Raw genomic sequence first — 13,702 nt, forward strand, 5'->3', positions numbered from 1 at the left:
TGGGAGCCAGAAGAGAACTAATTACACCCTGAAAAAACCTCTCCCCCATCTTGTGGCCACACACCCCTGCCCACGGTGGCCCCGTGGGTATCTCTGGGCAGCCAGAGGCCTCCGAGCAGGCTGTCCTCTCCCCGGCAGCTTGACATCCCCCCATAGCCTCAGATGGGGCACAGCTTTGCCCCTCAGGAGGGTCACACAGGCAGCTGCGGGTCAGAGAAGCGAGGCCAGAGCTCCCCTCATCGCCGACCAGTGTGCTCCGGCCTGGCCCTCACGGGCGCTCCAGCTCCCTTCCCCCCACCACCATTCAAGACGACACCACAAAAGGACGAAAGGGGAACAGTCAACTGACCCAACCTCACTCTCAAGTTACAATGGAGAAACTGAGGCCCAGCGAGGCCCGGGGGCACAGACCAGAGCACACAGCCAGGCCTAAGGGCCAGGAGTCCTGCTTGCTGGCCGGCTGGACGGGCAGGTGGGGCAGCAAGCTGTTTCCTCTCCGAAGCTCCAAGGAGCTCGGGCCATGGAGGTGAAAGGCAAGTTGGTCTCTCGGACATTTCCACAGCCTGTGGGGACCGGCCAGAGCAGAGGCCAGGACACTCAGAGCTCCCTCCCTCTGTCTGTGGAGGCAGGGCCCTGGCCTTTTGGGTTTCCCACGTGTAAAATGTAACACGGACCAGGGGAGGAGTGCACACTTGATGATCTCTGCCAGCCTGCTTCTTCAAGGTCCAGACTCCAGGTACTGAAAGATGCCCGCAGAGCCTGGTCCACAGAAGGCACTTCATCCACGAGGTCGCCACCTCCCCCGAGTCCTGTCGTCTGTGGCTGGAGGGCAAGGCTGGGCAGGGCTCCCCTTCGTCAGTCAGCCCCTAACTCTGCAACAACGCAGCTGCTCCCCTTACTGTCCCACCCGCAACCGCTCTTTTCCCTCCAGGCCTGCACTTGCTGTCCACCCCTGGGATGCCCACTCTGGGTCCAAACCCCTGCAGGACCGGGCTCTTGGCCATGGCTCTAACTCTAGTGGTGTGGCCTTGAACCCACCCCTTCTTCTTTCTCAGGCCTGGGCGCCAAGGGACGGTGTGAAAAGCACAGGTTCAGGTGCTACTGAGGCCCCACTGGCCACAGAGTCCCCAGCCCCCTCCAGGGGCCTCCTGACCTCCAGGCCATGGCCCTGTGCTGTAGGCTGGGGTGGGGACCACCCTGTGACTCCCCTGCCCTTGCCTGAAGGGGCTCTGATGTCTCTCTCTAACCTCTTTACACGGTGATACCTCCTCATCTCTCCACAAGGCTAGACATCCCCCAAGGCAAAGATTCTGCAACCCTCCGTTGCCCCAGAGACCAGACTGTTTCTGGTGTCCCCTAGCCCATGACTGTCCTGTGTGCAATGATCACAGGCGGGAAGGGAGCTCCACTTGACAGATGAGTTCCCACGGACGAAGGCTGAGGGTGATTTCACCTCAGATGTAGCTGCTCTGGCCAGTGGTTGTGGGCAGCCCCACTAGTGTGTGGCTCTGGGTAATCTGGGCCCAAATAACCAGCCTGGGGGAAGAAACCACCCCTCCTTCCTCCCTGGGTCAGCGACCCCAGCAGCTAGTAGGAAGCGTGGGATCCTTATGCCACATGTGGGGAACAAAGCATCAGATTCCTGTCCATTGCTGGAACTCCTCCAAGGTTCTGGCTTGGCTGTTGGAGAAAGTTAGATGGGAAGATACTACAGTTTATTCTCATCCTACTTGTGTTAGATACTTGACTGGATCCCTTCCCTTTCTTAGTCTCATCCCTGACAAGAACACTCTGGATGGGCATTATTGGTCCTATTTTATAGAACTGGAAACTGAGGCTCAGCGAGGCTGTGTAACTTGCCCAAGGAAACACAGCCAGCATGTGGCTGAGAGGAGAGTCACACCCAGATCTGTTGGCCTGTTGTATTTCAGCCCCCGAACGGCCTCCAAGGCTTGGCTTCCCCTACAGGAAGGGGACCCAGAGTAAAACACCTGGCGTGGACCATCCTCCTTGGCACAGAAGCCCCTCAGCCCTGCAAGATGAGACACCAGCTTCTCTGGGCTGCTTGAGGGGCTTGGGCCCCGGGGTTGGTGGTTCTGTTGAGGGGTTTGGGATACACAAGTGGAGATTTCCAGGGCTGACTCAACCTGACAAGATGTGCTCCCCCTTGGCTGCCCCCCCAGGACAGAAACAGGGCACAGTGGGAGGGGGGAGGCAGGAGTTAGGGCAGGTGGGCAGAAGCTTCCGAGAGCAGACCAGAGGGAGAAGCGATGGGTGCAAGAAGAGAAGAGGGACAGCAGGCAGAGGCGGGAGCAGCCCGGCAGGGAAGGTCATGGCAGTGGCAGTGGGCAGCGTCCAAGGAGGTCTGTCCAAAGCAAATGCTGAGTCCTGCTGCCCCTGGGCCTGAGACGGCCCTGGAGGAGGAATTCTCTGGTCCCAGCCTCAGCTCTGTGGGGGCTCTTTCATCAGCTGAACAACTGCTTTCTTATCCCCAAAAGCCACCCCCATACACACACACAGACACGCGCACGCGCACACACACATGCACACACATACACACCCACACTCCTCTCTTTGGGACAAGAAACCATTCATCTCACAAATGAGTCTACCCCTTCTCCAAAGAGATCTGCACTTCTTCTACCCGCTGGGGTCTAACTGGGGCTCCGGCCTGCAGGGTCAAACACAAACACATCCTATACACACAAGCAGGGGCGGATGTGGGCTGGGCTCAGGGACAGAAGGAGACAGCCATTGTCAAGGCTGGAGCTGGCCGATGGGAGAGTGAAGCCACACCTGGACCGAGGGTTTCCCTAGCCACAGTCAGACCCCAGCTCTGCTCCTGTTTCCAAGGTCCGAAGCTGACCTGTGGGCCAAGAAGGTGGCAGGGTCGACCGTGACAGAGGTGGCAATCCCCCCACTCCGGACCCCCAAGGACACCATTGCCTCCTAGAGGCCCATTCACCCAGGGCATGCAAAACACAATTCCCTGGACACAGCCAGAGCTTGATGGGAGATTCAGATTTAAATAAGCAGGCTGTGCTCTCCTTGGTAGGGGGAGTTGGGAGAGAGAAATGGGGAGAGAAAGGACCAGGGGATGCAGGAGCACAGTGGCAGCAGGACAGAGCAGAACAGACACAGGGGAGTCTCCGCATCCCCACTCAGTCCCTCCTGCTCCCCCCAGGTCACCACTCACTCGGTAGGTGTTCACATTTCACAACCATGTGCCTGCTGCCCAGCTACAGCATAAGCACTGGGGACCAGGCTGCCCCTCGCTTCTAGAATATATTCATACATCAAAGCAGAAAGCATGGATCCCAGACTAGAGGTCCCTAAGATTTAGCCAGTCTGGGGTGCCACTGAGGCTTGCAGCTTCTACAGTAGGGGGCCTGGATTTGGGATCCACTGTTGACATGATCCCCTTGAAATTACATGCGAATGCGAGTTCTGCGTGTGCACGCACTTGTGTGCTATGTGCATGGCACTGAGAAGAGGAATTCGAGCTGCTTTCAGATTCTCAAAGAGGCCCATAGCCAAAGAAGGCCAAGAGCTGTTAGCACACCTAAGCTTCTGCTGGGACCCTGTCTCTAGGGATAGGGTTTCATGATTCCCAGGTCAGCTCTTTAAAATTTATCAAGCAATCCATAAACACTTCTTCTGTGCGATAAAACAAGAGGCTAAGAGACTAGGAAAGCATTCACAATAGTCACAAGTCTGGGGAAGGAAGGGGAGGAGAGAGTCCAAGTCATCCATCCACCCATCCACCTAGTGAATGTTAACCGAGCACCTAGTCTGTCCCAGGCACTGACTAAGCATCGGATGCTGTGATTACGAAGTGGAAAAAGACAGGATTCCTATTCTCAGAGTGTTGAAATGTAGCTATGGAGACAGACACATATTTCACAGAAATACCGATTGTTAAGACATGCTTTACCAGAAGGATGTACCACTCATCTGTCATGGGACACGGAAGCTGGAGGGAGGTGTGCTCCCCATGACAGCCAGGTAAAGCCTTCGGAGAAGAGACATCCACTGGTGTCATAAAGAAGTAAGTTGGAATCTGTCAGTTATACAGGGACAGTCAATAGCATTAGAAGCAGTAGCAGCAACAGCAAGTGCAAAAGCTTAGAGGAACGGGAGTGCTTGTTGTTTTCAGAAACCTCAAGTGGACCAGTATGGCCAGAGAAGGACAGAATAAAGATTATACAACACCTGGGACTTCCCTGGTGGTCTGGTGGTTAAGAATCTGCCTTCCAAGGTAGGGGACGCAGGTTCGATCCCTGGTCAGGGAACTAAGATCCTGCATGCCACGGGGCAAATAAGCCCGCACATGCCACAACTACTGAGCCCACGCACCACGACTAGAGAGAAGCCTGTGCGCCACAACTAGAGAGAAGCCCGAGGGCCACAACGAAGAGCCCGCACACTGCAAAAAAAGATCCCGCGTGCTGGGCTTCCCTGGTGGCGCAGTGGTTGGGAATCCGCCTGTCGATGCAGGGGACACGGGTTTGTGCCCCGGTCCGGGAAGATCCCACGTGCCGCGGAGCGGCTGAGCCCGTGAGCCGTGGCCACTGGGCCTGCACGTCCGGGGCCTGTGCTCTGCAACGGGAGAGGCCGCAGCGGTGAGAGGCCGGCGTACCGCAAAAAAAAAGATCCCGCGTGCTGCAACTAAGACCTGACACAGCCAAAAATAAACAAATAAATAAATAAAAAGATTATACATCACCACCATACACACATACACATACACACATGTGCACACACACACTTATATGGCAGACCAAGCATCCTGAGATGTCCCTAACTCTATCTTCCTCCTCTTGAAGAGCCTTAGTTTCCCCATCTGCACAATGGGTTTGTGGCACACAGTGGATGCTGTGAGACAGGAGTGCTAGGAAGTGCTCAGTGTCCATCTCCTTTGCCTCTCCCAAGCCAGGCCACCATTGGACTCACATCCCCACAGAGCCCCATCCTGGAGCAAGGACATGACAGGAAACCCAGATCCCATGACCAATGCCTATCACTCCTCAGAAGGGTTGAGATGGGGGACAAAATATCCAAGACACTGAGGCTTGACAGAACACCCTGGTTACTGCTTGCCCTGCACTGGCGTCCAGTGAATGATCCAGGCGAAAGCCAACTGCACCAGCTGGACAAGCCACAGAGATGACTGTAGTTGGGATGGAGAAGACTGCTGGATCTAGCTCTGCCACTGTCTCGCTGGGTGACTTGCCAGGCCTGTTTTCTCTTCTGTAAAATGGGAGCCACGAAGAAAAAGATGCCAAGAATAAAGCATCACCAAGAGTAAGAGACGCTACTCGAGGGCCGCCTTCTCCACAGGGCCCTTCTCTCGGTGCTGACAGTGCCTGGCTCTCGGCCGCTGCTAATTCCTTATTACTAATGCTGCCTGCTTTCCTCCCTCCCACCTGACTCAGACGGTCCACGAGGTGTGGTCTCCCCTCTGAGTCTAGGCCCGCCCAGTCAACTTAATTTGATGGAGGGAGGGTCAGACCACCTCAGCCAACAGGCCCTCGAACGATGGTCCCCCTTGCCTGACTCAGAGCTCAGCTTTCCAGGGCTGGCCAGAGGGAGCTGGGCATCCTCCCAAGCTCCCAGCTGGGTTGGAATGGCCATTCCTCCCAGGCCCTGGGGCTGCCCCCCACCACCCCACACAGACCACAAAGGCTGCTGGGAACAAATTTCAGTTCCTGAAGCCCACTCAGCCCCAGCGAGGCAAACTCCCACCCTCGAGCAGATAGGTGGCTTTGTTCTACACGTCCAGGCAGCCTCTCAGCTCAGCCGCACCTGGGGAGAGCACAGTCCCTAATACCTGGGAACCTTTTAAAGCAGGACACTGTGGTCACCCCTCTATGGCTTCTAACAGCCCTGCGTGTGCCGGAGCCTGAAGCCCTGTCTGGTAAGCCTCATGAGACCTTTGCTGCTGTTCTCAAATCTCCAATGAGACCAGAGCTGCAAAGAGGAGGGTGTCCTCAGTGCTACAGAAGATAGTACTGGGACCCAGGAGGGCAACTGGGTTAACAGCTCCAGGAAGAGCCTCCTACGGTTTGAAGAAAGAGGTCTGCTTTGACAGAGCATTCTCTGAGCCTGGAGGTGTTCAGAACACTGGCACGTGTTCTGTGCCAAAAATGTAATCCAGTCAAATAGGTATGCAAAATGTTGGGCTGAAGAAGAAAGGTTAGCAGGTTTTGTACTGCAGGACTTCTCAGAGCCTTTACTGTGTTAGCATGGTGTGTTTCCAAGGGAAGGACAGTATGCTATGTTTCCCAAATGTATCTGACCCCAAAGCCCTTCCCCCAACCTCCACAAAGTATCACTTGACAATAGGGCCACATATTCAAGCCACATCTGGCCCTGGAGGAAGAGGGAAAGAAAACAGTTGCCTTAAGCATCTGACCTGGAGTGGGACAGCTACATCTCCTTTGAGGGGGTACAGGGACTACCCGGGAGGGGCTCTCGGCATCCCTCTGAGGTTCCTGAGAGCTACTGCTCAACATGGGGTAACTCTACTTTTCTGGAGGTGGAGTCCCACAGTCCCCACACTGCTGTGAATTTAAATTCCAAACAAAGCCTGGCAGGGAAGACCCCCCCCATGCCACCCACCCCCCACTCCCTCTAAGATCTGGCTTCCTCGGATACTTGGAGAGAGACAGGAAGGGCTCAGCTAAGGGCCTCACAAGTTTCCCTCCAAAGACATATAGTTGTTGCCACAGATCAGGGGTTGAAACGGGTTCACAGGGCCCGGTTTCTAGACCCAGAGGCCTTTTAAAAAACTGCGCCGAGTACCTGTGTGTGCTTCGGCCTGGCAGCCTTACCACAAACCGAGAAGCCAAGGGGTCCCCACGAGCATCCGAGTCGCATCCTGGGGTCTGCTCCTGCACTTCGCCCGTGAACTCTGCCATCTCCCCCTCCGCTCCCAGGGCCAGTGCTCCACTCAGAACCCTTGGCTTTTCTTCAGCTTCCAGAGCTGAGGTTCCGGGGCACAATGGGCTTCTGTGCCCCCATGTCCTCACACCTCCCCCCGCCCAAAGCCCAGCTGCATTCATGGTGTTTTGCTATTGTGGTGGGAGCAGCCTGGGGTGGTGCAGGAGGGGGTGGGCCCTTGGCACAGGGACCGGTGCAGACAGGCCGTGGTCAGTGGTCAGCATGCAAGTCACATCCGCAGGCACTGCCACCAGGCCTGCCAGGCTTTGCACAGAATGGCGACGCTCCTGGGCCCCTGGGTCCCTTCGTAGAGTCCCCTCCAGCCCAACACGACTTGCTTCCTGCCCAACAAGCCCCTTGGTGGCATTCAGGTGGGGGGTATTTTTTCTTGTTCTCTCAACCAGTTGCTATTCTGCAGCCATATTAGGTCACCAGCTAAGCCCTGGACACAGGAAAGGCCTGTCCCCAGGAGCACAGCTGGGGCTTCAAGAGGGTTTAGGAGGCAAAGCGGGTGGGGGGTGAGAGCGAGTGAGTCTGAAGCCAAGAGAGTCTTCCGGAAGTCAACAGGCCCAGCCCTCCAGCCCCTGCAAGGAAGCCCCTCTTACCTCCCTAACCCAGCCTGTCTGTAGGCACATCCTCTCCTGTACAGCTCTCAAATCCCATACACATCACCCTGGGGGAGAGCAGAGACTACATTTTACAGATAGGTAAACTGAGGCCCAGACAGAGACGAGGGTTCCTCCAAAGTCAGATCGTGAGAGACTTTCTTCCACCACTGCTCTAGATAACCTTTACCAGCTCCTTCTACAGTGGCCCCAGCAAAGGAATGTGCCTCTTCATGAGGACATCGAGGTAAACAGCAGTGAAGTGACAAAAGGCAGGTCTCACTGAGACTTGGGTGGGATCCTGGATGCCAGAAATTTCCAAGAGGAGGCACAACAGCCTACCCCCACAGGGGACTCCTGATGGCCCCAAACTCCCAGGCCATCTTAGCAGAGACCCACATGGTGGAACAAAGCCACCGTAGGGTGGGAACAGAGGGAAGCCAGTAGAGGCTGATTAGGGGACTCTGACTTGACCCGTGAGTCGTGGTCACCCTCCTGCCTTTGAGCTCCCACAGGACCCCCATGAAACCACCCACCCTTCACATGGGTCTGTCTTCTAATCTGGGGCTCCCGCGAGACTCTGGCAGAATCCCCAGGGGGCCACACAGAGCTCAACAAATGTTTGGTAAGAGAACAAACAACTGACAAGACCCAGGCACCGTCCTGCAAAGCCCCTGGTCACAGAAGCCATTCCCTGAAGAGGCGGCAAACTCTCTTACAAGAAAGAAAGATTCCCAGCCAAGAACAATTCCTCACGTGGAGAGAGTGCTTTACAGTTTACAAAGAGCTCTGGCATACAAATGCTCTTGCCTGGCACCAAATAGTGCTTTCCAGACTCATCTCCCCCAGCAATGCCTGACTAGCCCAACACAGGTCAACCAGCCCTCCTCTCTGCTGGCCTGCCATTGGCCCATCTCTAGGCCTCAGGCCAGCGATTTACATGTCCATGTCTCCCCTAGTCAATAATGGCAGAGGGGAACACATTATGGGGCCAGAAAGGGCGACCCTCTGTCTTCCCCACCTCCATCCCCAGCACACTGGTGTATACACAGGCCTTCTCCCACAAACTGTCAAGTGTTCTGACTCTCCCGAAACTGATTGGTGTGCCCAGGTCTAGAAGGAAAGTGCCCCTCGTGTGTGTCCTCTCCCCTGCCCCTTCCCCCTGCACTTTTGCAGAGAGAGCTGCCAGAAGGAGAGTGAGTGAAGGCCACAGAAGGGTGTCTGCAGTTCCCAAATGAGGCAGGAGTAAGTGGGAGTGGGGCCCGGGAGGAGTCCAGCTGAAGCCAGAGAGGGTGGTATTCGGGAAGGCCCTGAAGACCTCTCAAAGGGGCTGGGAGGTCCTGGCAATCTGTGTATTTATCTAGCTGGGGGAAGATGCACTGCTCCTCCGATTCTGTAACTGAATCCACCCAACAGGCAGACTTTGCAACAGCAGCCGGCCCAGGTTTCTGGAGAAGGCACTGGGCAGCTGGAACCTCTCCCCCTATCTAGCCCCCCTCCCAAGAGCTCAAGAGGATTTCCCTTTCATTTCCTTCCAGGCTGGGAGGGCGGGGGACAGCGCAGTCTGTGGGGTCAGGCCCTCAAAAACCACTTCCTATGTGGCTGGGGGAGGGCGAGCGGCTGGAGGATGTATCTGGGGGTCCCTGTGTGAGAAGAGAAGAAAAATTCTCCGGGCTAGTCACTGCTCTCCAGGGTGCCCTTCGGATCGGGAACCACCGAAGTCGGAGGAGAAAAGATTTTAGGCCCCTCCGGAGGAACTCGGAGCAGAATCCACACTCTCCGTCCCAGCCAGCGGTGGCCGAGAGGGGGATGGGGTTGGGCGTGGGAAGGACACTTGGAAGGGGCTCCCTGCACAGGCCGCGCCCCGGCTGTCTGGAGAGAATCCGGAACCCACCCTCCCAGCCGGGCCCCCCCAGTCCCCTTGGAGCAGGGCGCCCCGGGCTGGGAGAGAGGGCAGGAGGGCCCCGCCCGCGCCTGAGCAGCTCCGGGCCGGGCTCAGCTGGGAGGTGACGTGCTCCCGGCGCCCCGGGGACTTCGGGCGGCGAGTTTGGCAGAGCTGAGCGAAGCCAAGCCAAGCAGGGCCGGGCAATACGGAGCCGGGCCTGGGCCAGGCCAGGAAGAGCCGGGCAGATACGAAAAGGCCCGGCACGGTCGACTGAGGGCGGGGGCGCGCAGGGGCACCCACCTCTCCGCGCTGCAGCTGGAAGAAGCTGTTGAGATAGCTGGAGTGCAGGGGCGAGCCCAGCTGCTCTGGGCGGCCCTTGCCGAAGGCCAGCTCTGGGGGCGCGGCGCCGGCGGGCGGCTCGGGCCGGAAGGCATCGAAGGCGCTCGCCTGGTGCGTGTCCTGCAGCGACAGGTAGACCCAGTTGAGCAGCTGGGCCGGCTGGTACACCGAGGCGGCGCTCGTGTCGATGGCCGACAGCAGGCTCATTTTGCGGCGATGGTGCCGGCCCCCCCCCGGCCGCCCGCTCGCGCCCCCCCGGAGCGGAGGGGCGGGCACCGGGGAGCCTGCGCCCACTGCCGCCGCCCGAGCCCCGACGGCGATCGCCTGCACCCCGCGCTCAGCCCACAGCCGCCGCCGCCGCCGCCGCCTCCCCCCAACTGCAGCCGCAGAGCGCGCGGGCGGAGGAAGGAGGCAGCGAAAGTTGGGCAGGAAACTTTTGGGCCCGCCCCCTCCGATCCGCCCGCCCCGCCCCACGAACCGCTATCTGCCTCAATTCTGACCCCTTCAGCGGCCGCTCCCGGGGTGGGGTTCTCCGAGGCCCCGCCCCTCCTGGAGCCGTCCTCGCTCTCTATTGGCTGTCTCATTGAATATAGAGTGATGGGGGCGGGGTGGGCGGGGAAAGAGAGCTCATCTACATATGTAGCACGGTGCGGGCCCGCCCATTGGGCGGCCCCCTAGCAGGCCCCGCCCCCTCCGTGCGGCCAACCCAGCTCCCCCACCCTACAGGAGCTCAGTGCTGCCCGGGCCTGATCAATCCCGCCTCGCCTTGCTCTCAGCTCTCTTCTGTCTCTCTTTCTTTACAAATCCTTTCCAGTTATTTCATTTTCACTGTTTTTTCCCCTATTTTCCTACCTTCCACATACTCTATCCTTTCTCTCAGACTAACATCTCCTGTGTCTGTCGGTTCCGTCGTCTGTCTGTCGGTTTCGTCGTCTTTCTCTATGGATCTGTCTCCGACTCTGTCTCTGCCTCTGCCTCTCATCTTTTCTACTTTCGTCTAGTCTGATGTGTCTCCCTCTCCTTCCCCTCTCAGGCCCAGAGACACGCGCGCGCGCGCGCACACACACACACACACACACACACACACACACACACACACACACACATCTCCCTCCCTCTCCTCGCTATCATCGAAGGACCCTCCCCCTCCCACTTAATTCCTTCCATCTGCAGAATCGCTTTGCAGGTCGGCTCAGCCAAGGGGGGCCTGGGTTCCTGTCCCAGGAAGGACTCCCCGCCCCCTTCCCTCGTTCCCCCTCCCCCTCTCCCTTCTCCTATTTCTGCTCTGGGTCCGCCTCACTTCTCGCCCTTTTCCTCAGCCCGGACCCCCCGCCCCAGGCCGCCCCGGTGTTTCTGCGGGTCGCCAGGACCCTAGATGGGTCTGGGGGATCTGGGGAAGACGACTGCCACTCACCGCCTCAGGACGGCCCAGCTAGTCCAAGTATGCCTGAGGGGAGCCCCCGCCTCAGCCTCCGCCTGCGCCCAACACACCCCGAAGCTCCAGGGGGACTTCACCCTCTCAGACTGGGGGAGTCTTCGGGCACCTGCACTGCGCCAGCGCCAGGAACTTAGCGGCGAGGCGCCCGGAGGGGGCCGGAGTCGCCTCTCCAACCTCAAACCTGGCTCTGGAGCCATTCCCACTGGCGTTCAGGTGCCAGCTCGGCTACCTTCCAGATGAGTGGCCTTGGCGTGGCGCCTGACCTCTGCGAATAAACCTGTTTTCTCTTCTGTAAGATGCGGAGGGTCACTGTCCTACCTCTGGGCATGTTTGTGAGCTTACCAGTTTGAGTTTAGTAATCAGAAGATATTCCATAAGGGTCAGCTCTCTGCCATCCTCGCCATGAGGATTTCTCCCACGACTGGCATCGGCACACATCGGTGGATGCTTGGACCTGAAAGGACTTCAATGATAACCAAGTGCTACCCTTTCCAACCATGTCACCGAGCAAGTACCCCCTGGATTGTCTTCTGTCTCATTTGATCAGGTTTTCAAAGATTTTGTCTATCCAACAATTTGTGATTATCAGGACAAATGATAGCGCACACACCAATCATATCTTAATATTTTTATTCATCCGAGACACATCTCTACAGTACTCTTTATATTTTAAACCTGTTTGTTTAAAAAGGAGGTACACACTTGTTAGGAATAACTGTTATAGCCATTTACTTTTGGAAACATTTGGGGTCATCTCTGGAACTCCGATACTATCCTTAAGGTTCCAAGGTGGGGGGCTGGATAGGATTTGGAACCACCGATCTAGACTTTGCCTAAATTTCACAGAGAAAATTGCTAGTCAGAGAGGGGACATCTTCCAATTGCACAGGAAGTTGGGGAGCCCAGAGGAGACCCCAAGTCTCCCAGCACCAGCCCAGAATTCTCTGTCTTTGGCCCCCACTCTCCTTCTGGACGGGGGTAGTCCCGTTATGTTGAAGTGCTGGTATTTTTCCCTAGTATGGTTTGCAAATTCAAATTGCTTTAGGGGCCAAGCAGGTACCACTAGGTATAAGGCAATAGACAGGTAGTGATGGGGCATGTGGAGAACCAAAGTGCTAGCCACACAAAACCCTTCTGCCATGGTTCTCAGCCTGAGACTATGAGTCTGACACCTGGTCTGGGGTTCCCTGTCCTTAAGAGTGATTTGATGCTGTGAGGTTGCTTGTCCTACCTGGTGACCACTGGTCTTTTCACCCCAAACCCGCCTTATCCCTGCCCCATAGTTCCTATGCAGGGCCTGGTACATAGATAGCAGATGATCCAAAAATGTTTGCTAGGTCAATGGTTGGATGGAGAGATGGCCAAATTATGCTCCCCATTGAAGCCTGAATGGCTTCTTTGCTTTTGTACTTTTCCCCCTCCCCTTGCCCACAGCACACCTGCTCGACACATGGGCTCTGTATCCAGTTAGTGATCAATAAATTTGAGCAACTGACAGGCAGTTTGCCTGGAAGGCAGCTGATTGGGCCCCTCACCAGCCCCTCAGGTCCCTGAGACAGCACATCCCGTGGGATGGGAGGTGATGGGTGAGGGTGACCAGGTGGGTATCAGAGGCCTGGGTCCCAGGATAAGAAGACTGGTCCAGGCCCAAACTCTGTGCCTCCCCACTGCCCATCATGTACACATTAAGAAGTCTTGCTTTCAAAATGTCAGAGGTCCTATCTCAAGCCTTCACGTTACAGAGGAGGACACACCATGGCCCAGAGAAGGAAAGGGAGTGGCCCAGGGTCACCCAGGAAGCCTGATGTCTAAGCCACCTGCTCCTAATCCAATCTACATCTAGCTCTCCCTTCCTTGGCCCTGGTCTGGCAGTCTCCTGTATGGCCGCTCTGGCCTATACACTATCCTCAGAACCACAGGTAGGAGGGAACTCTCAGGTGAGGTTTGGATCCCTGTCCCCTGCCCTTTCTGGGGACTCCATCCACCCTGTGGTCTCCAGAATGGGACAATGGAGAGAAGACAGGATTTGGAGAAAAGCAACCTGGGTGGGTGGCTTTGGGCAAGTCCCGGCCCTCTCTATAAACCTCGATTTTCTCAGTTAGTGACTGATGGGGTCAAATGAGGATGCAAACAGGAAGGTGCTTTGCTAGCTGGGAATAAGCCATCATGCGGGAAGGAAGTGTGGTATTAATAATTTCAGTAAGAGCAATATTCAACTTTCCTGGACTGGTGGTTGGAGGAGGAGGGAATATGTAGGGAAGTGTCTGCAGCTGAAGCTGCCCAGGCAACAGTTCTGAAAGGTGTTTGGTGGAGTTTCAGACCAAGAGCTCTGAGCTCAGAGCAGGAGAAACTTTGGAAAGAAGAGCAAGCAGGGGTCTTCATGGGGTGGGGGGAATCAGCCTTCAATTTGGGCTTGAAAGGCCGGCAAAGGCGAATAGAAGAAGATGGGACTTCACAATCCTGTGCAAATTTTTGCTGCTCATTTCACTAATA

The 13,702-nt window shown here is 56.6% G+C and overlaps 1 protein-coding gene across 3 annotated transcripts in view; it reads right to left on the reverse strand.

The window, feature by feature from the left end:
- The window catches only part of ZCCHC24 (zinc finger CCHC-type containing 24), a 60,428-nt gene extending 50,330 nt beyond the window's left edge, over positions 1-10,098 (reverse strand). For all 3 annotated transcript variants that reach the window (XM_060126864.1, XM_060126866.1, XM_060126865.1), the window contains exon 1: positions 9,733-10,098. In XM_060126864.1, coding sequence (XP_059982847.1) covers positions 9,733-9,978 — 246 coding nt within the window. In that variant the 5' untranslated portion in view covers positions 9,979-10,098. The remainder of the gene's footprint in view (positions 1-9,732) is intronic.
- Positions 10,099-13,702: the final 3,604 nt, after the last annotated feature.

The sequence above is a fragment of the Lagenorhynchus albirostris genome, chromosome 16 (assembly GCF_949774975.1).
Source record: "Lagenorhynchus albirostris chromosome 16, mLagAlb1.1, whole genome shotgun sequence".
NCBI classification, from domain to species: Eukaryota; Metazoa; Chordata; class Mammalia; order Artiodactyla; family Delphinidae; genus Lagenorhynchus; species Lagenorhynchus albirostris.